The 5,765-nt window shown below is 50.1% G+C and overlaps 1 protein-coding gene across 1 annotated transcript in view; it reads left to right on the top strand.

Moving 5' to 3' along the window:
- Positions 1 to 5,765, top strand: part of UBAP1L (ubiquitin associated protein 1-like) — a gene marked incomplete at its 5' end in the record, with an annotated part of 7,730 nt that overhangs the window by 647 nt on the left and 1,318 nt on the right. Inside the window, 2 exons of the mRNA XM_009574767.1 lie at positions 1 to 164; positions 1,612 to 1,821. The exon at positions 1 to 164 is cut by the window's left edge and continues 647 nt beyond it. Of these exons, the coding sequence (XP_009573062.1) occupies positions 1 to 164; positions 1,612 to 1,821 (374 nt within the window). The remainder of the gene's footprint in view (positions 165 to 1,611; positions 1,822 to 5,765) is intronic.

Raw genomic sequence — 5,765 nt, forward strand, 5'->3', positions numbered from 1 at the left:
GTCCCTGCACCAGCCGCAGCGTCAAGTACGGTCCAGCCCCGGACGTGTCCCAGCTGGGGACCTTGGTGCCAGCTCCTCCGGCCGTGGCCGCGCCAGTCCCCCCGATCAAACGGCATAAGCCCACCGGTGCCGGTGAGGTATTTTCTTCTGGTAGCCCTTTGCCTGTCGCTGAGACAGGAGGGGGGTGGAAGGTGTTGAATCGGTCCCATTTGCTGGGGTCGGGCCAGCAAAATGGAACCAAAATGGGGGGTTTGGGAACACTAAACCCATGAGAAATTGCTGACGAGTTTTCATAAGAAGTGAAGGAAGGGGTTTTTTTTTTTGCCAGGGTTTAAAGGCAAGCTTTCTGGGAGGAAGTTTACTTGCTCTGTCCTAACCAAAACATCTCTGTTTTTCCTGACAATCAAGGCATCTTATTTGATTTTCAACTGAAACACTTAAAAACCGAAGTGAAATAAGTTTTTTTTCCCCTCTTTCCTCTCCATTTTCCCTCTTTAATAAATATAAACAGGGTTTATGGGGAAATGCTCCTTACAGCCATCACAGATGCTCCTTCTGGCAGAAGAGAAGCCGGGGCTTGAACGGAGAAAAAACTGGGCTGTTTCTGCGTCCCCCCCTGCCCATTACCTATCCCCATGCTCACTGCCCTCCTTCACCCTGTTTTATAGCTGGAAAAGGCCACTTCACCTGACTCCTCTTGCAATATTGGCGTCCTTCTCTGTGGCAAAGGCTGTCTGCCTTTTCTTAAAAGTCTAGGAAACTTTAGATTTTAAAGTCGTATTAGAAATACAAATTGTTTAATGATAGAGACAGTGATGTGAAATGATGGAGTAAATATTGCTTTCTGTCACCTTAAATCTGAACTGTGCCATGTTTTTTAAGAAATCACATCTCATCCAGCTGCTTGAGAGATTTAGGAGATGAATTACTGAAAAACCACAATTAAAACCATCGGGACACATGAAAGGCCAGGTTATTTATATGTAGTTGCATTAGACATAGTGTAATTAGTGAAAGATTAAATGCCCATGTGTATTTATACACTAAACAGCTGTTGCAACTAATTACTAATCCATCACCCACCCTGCTCGGCTGCTGTTACAAATGGATCATGCCAAATACTAAAGCCTCATACTCCGGCGAGCGTTTCTATCTGCAAGGTCATTTCTGGAGATGGCTTTGTAAGAGAAACCTAAATACATCTTATAAACATGACGGGCATAACTGGGGCATCAGGGGAGCATCCTCCTGCCCAGGCTGCTGCATCACCTGCCCACGGGCAGCGCTGCCTCTCGCTTGGCTGGTATAGGACGGCATTTATTGCTGGAGACATGACCAGGATTCCCAGGGAAAGGAAGCTGCTCTTGCTTGCTTTGCCCCATGAACCCTCCTGAGCGCTGTTTTCTCTGATCTGTACCTATAGCTGAGCCCGGAGTTAATTAAGTCCGCTCTCCTTTGATGCCCGACGGGGTTTGTTCCGTGTATGGGAATTTTCCTCTTCTGGAGAGAGCGAGGTAACTGCCGGCGTTAGAAAGCGTTGCTTCAGCCTGGGTCATTTAACATCGTTTCATGAGCTGGAGCAAGAAGACCATCTGCTTTTTTTTCTTTCAGTCCCTCAGCCCCTACGCCTGCCTCCCCCCTGCCTCCACGCCTGCGCCACCTCTCGGTTCCCACAGATCCCAGCCGGATTCGGCGGCTGACCTGCTCTCGGCGCTGAGCCAGGAGGAGCGAGACCTCATCGAACCCGTTATAGCCTTGGGCTACCCCACCCGCAAAGCCATCCTCACCCTCCAGAAGACTGGAAGGCAAAGCTTAAGTCAGGTTGGTGGAACTGGCACGGCACCGCGGAAAGCTTTTGGTAAAGAAAAACTTGATTTTCGTGGAGAAAGGGATGGCTGTCTTGCTTGGGGTGGGCTTCTGATGGCCTTGGGTTTCCCACTTTGGTATCAGAGCTCAGTTGACAGGGTTTTCCATGAGATCACATGTCTGCACTTTGGCTGTAATAAAATAGCAATGAGTCGCCCTCAGCTTTTCAGCGAGTAATAATGGCCGGGTAATGTTATCTGTTCAATCTGTTGTATGGAGCATGGTGTCCTTTTGAAGTACAAATTTTGCCCCCGTATATGGAAACTTTTTGCACATCGTTTTTTCCGGGCTGTTAGATTCATATGATTATTGCCATGGCTCATCCTGTCAGAGCAGGACTGTACGAATACCTCGGAGATTTGTCTGGGCTCTCTCCAAAACACAAGTTCCCCGCTGTGAAGCAACCAGGGACTCCATGCAAGCGTTGCAGCTGGGTCCCAGAGCTCTTTTCCTGAGGAACCCTTTATAATAACCTGGAATTTATTGAAAATAATTAACATACAACCTCTTCCTACCCCTGGTATCTGAGTACATCGCAGCCCGCTGTGCTGCGTCCCGATTCCCGAGGTTTCTGCTTGTCCAGACAAACCCCCCGTGGTCCAGATGGGCTCGGAGCATCCGTGCTGTGAGGGATGCTGCTGGCTCTGACGCTCTGGCTTGGCAAGCTTGCGGCTGGTCCTGCCTATCCTGGCACGGATTTAATAGCGCTAAATTATCAGCTCTTGCAGAGAGAGAAGGGGCTTGATTGCAGCTTAGCAAGAGAGATGTCCTCCGGGCTGTCGTGCCAGGGAGCAGGAGCAGACCCCGGGCAGAGGTGTGAGCAGGCACGGCACAGAGCAGCCGCTGTTGGGTGCCAGTCTCCTTCCCGTGCTCCCGGGGAGCTGCCTGTGCTGCGTGGGCCAGCTCTTACCCGTCTGGTTGGTGCATGAAGCTGCTCTGCAGCTGAGTCATCCTGCAGCTTCTGGCTCCCTCCTGAGTCACCCCCGACTGGACCAGCCTCCCCAGACCCTCGCTGGTGTTTCAGGCGAGCGTCGCTGCAAGCCGAGGTAGGAAGGGAAGCTTTATTTCTTCAATTCATAAAGGTTTCATCTAGGCAGAGGGAGATGGGCAGAGCCCAGCCCACGTTCTTTGCACAGAGCCATGCAAGAGTGTCTTGTAGCAACTGCTGTCTTCAATATGAAGAAGCAATGCATCTTATTAAGGATGGAAATGGGTACAGTCTGCTTCCTTCTGTGTAAACACCAGGACTCCCATTCCCTTGGAGAAGATGTTAATGCACCAAAATACAAGGTCTGCCTTATATCCTGTGCCTCCTTCACTAGCAGTTCCCATATTTCCCATTTATGCCCAATACAGCCAAGATAAAATGTAAAGCCTAGCCCTTCGTGCGTCTCTTACAAGTACAAAACTACCAAATTAGGCTAAACCTTCCTGGAAAATATGTTTCAACTCAAGTTAAAAACAAGAGCTGTGGGCACTCTTCATTGCTTGCTGGTGTCACATGGGGTTTCAGTGTGTGACGATGACAGCTTCAACTGTGAAGATTGATTGTGGTATCAGATGGTAGCCAAAAATTGCTCAATTTGCAGCGTCAAGTCAAACTGGCAGAGTCCACCCTGGTGGAGAAGGCAAGTCTGCTGCCTTAAGGAGGCAATGCCTTCTCGATTTTGGTGGAAGAGCCTCTCTAAAAGGCTCAAGCAGGGTTAGTTGACCCAACGGGCCAGAGGTTCATCATCTAGGATGTCATAGCCAAGGGCTAAACCAAAAATGCATCACTGCATTTTGATCAATGATCATTGATCAATCAAAAATGCATCGTTGATCCATGGAGCTCTCAATGTACGTGTGAGCTGAGACGTGACAGATGGCTGCAGCTGGTCAGCATCCATCTCCCCAAATAGCTGTAAGCGTGGGGTTCAGAGCAGGGCGTTCACCACGGGACACAGCCTACTGTGCCAGCCACCTCCTGGCCATGCACGATGGGGAGCCTCTTCCTATGGACTGTTGGACTCTTGTGAAATCAATATATGTTCAGCTGTGCTTCCATAATGTGCTCCTGCCCCTTTCTTCCTCCAGAAGAACTTGTTGTCTTACCCCAAGTGACAATCTAGATCTTCAGCGCTTCCTACAAGCCTTGCATCAGCCGTCCCCACTGGTGGTGGCTCCCTGAGCCTCTCCAACGCTTGTATAAGTTGCGTTCTCAGTGGTGGCATTTGCGGCAGTGAGTTGAGTAGGGCTGTCCACCGCGGTGCTGGCTGGGGTGTCCCTGTCCCCCCGGAGAGCCTCTGTCCCAGGAGGCTCAGCGCCCGAGGGGTAGTGCCCACCAGCTTTGTATGTCCCTGGCTTGAACCCTGCTGCAAGACTGGAGAGATGTTTACCCTGTTCCTCCACGATGAAATCAGCATTTGGATCTTCAGTGGTGGTTGCTCGTGGTTTTTTCCATGCTAGCAGCATGGTCCCCATGGTCCAGTGGGTCGGTGAAGTGGTTGGTGGTAAGGCTTTGCTCTTCTTAAGCAGCCAGCTGTTGGACCACCTGAAGGGAGGATCTCATGGGGCGTCCAGTGGGCGTCAGCCAAAGTGGTACAGGGACATGGACGATAAAACCCACCGGAGGAGGGATTTCCTTTACGTCACTGCACATGCTCATCTTTGATGTGAAAAGCTACATTGCTGCACATAATATCAAGTAGCAGCAAATGAGGGAAGAGATAAATCAGCAGGTTACTGACCTAGCAGAGCCTGGAAGTCTCTTCCCACACAGGCAGTTCATGATGAGGTTATTGGGTTGGCTGTGTAGCGGATAAAGCCGAGCTCTCCAGGGGTGCCTGCGCTGGAGGAACTTCACATCTAAGTGGGATAAGGAGCCTCCTTGAGAGCTACAAGGGGAGAAGGAGCTTCAAGAGGACAGTGGCACCTCCTCCTCCCCAGCAAGGGGTGGGGCTGGGACCGGACCCAGGGGTTTAGCAGATCATAGTATTTAAAAACCTCTTTTTGTTTAGTCTTCAGGATATATTTTTTTTTTTTCCCATGATAAAAATCATTGAGTTGACAGCAGCACCGATTTCATGCTGGGCTTGAACAGCACGCCAGGCCTGCCACCGTGAGGACGGTGAGCTGCTGTCCCTGCTGCGACAGGGCAAGAAAATACAGCAGTGATCTGGGGTATTAGTCAGGTAACGAGGAAGATAAAAACAGGTTATGAATGCCAATGACTATCTAATTTTTGAGTTAATAAGCTGCTCCTTAAGGCTGACATTTCTTAAAGTTTTTACTCTGCTCTTCAGCCAAACTAGATCAACTCAAGATTTTGAGGGACTTTTTTGGCTTTTTCGTATGTTTTATGGTCTTTTGCTGAATCCTTCTCCTTGGCTACGGTTGGTGCTGGGGAGGGTGGAGGTCTGTGCGCTGGTGGGTCCGAGGAGATGTGAATCAGCTTCTCCTTGGATGAAGACGGCATGGCTTCGGGGAGACCCGTGAGATGTTTTTATTCCCCCTGCTATTGTATAGCTCATTTATTATTGTCTGTCCCATATGTTTTTGGACGGTGAATGATTCTCGTGGTATTTAAAAGATACCACTGGGAATAGTGTTGTCAGCACTCCAAGAACAACGAGAAAAGCCAAAAATAACTGTTTACTTTCAGTAATGACAGCACACGGGTCTCCCCTGGGGTAGGTTTTGTGCTTGGACCCTGGAGCGAACCCGCAGGCGCCAGAACCCCGGCGCATCAAAGGGATGCGGGGTCGGCTGAGGGTAGACATCTCACCGGGATAGGCTCTGCTTCATCCTCCAGCCTGGAGGTCATCGCTTTGTATCTCGGATGGTTCAGATGTTTGGTTTGCTCCTTGTCCTCCCTCCGCCTTGTTCCTGTTCCCACCCTGGGAGAGTGGGGGGGACCA

The sequence above is a fragment of the Fulmarus glacialis genome, unplaced genomic scaffold (assembly GCF_000690835.1).
Source record: "Fulmarus glacialis isolate BGI_N327 unplaced genomic scaffold, ASM69083v1 scaffold19643, whole genome shotgun sequence".
Classification (NCBI taxonomy): Eukaryota; Metazoa; Chordata; class Aves; order Procellariiformes; family Procellariidae; genus Fulmarus; species Fulmarus glacialis.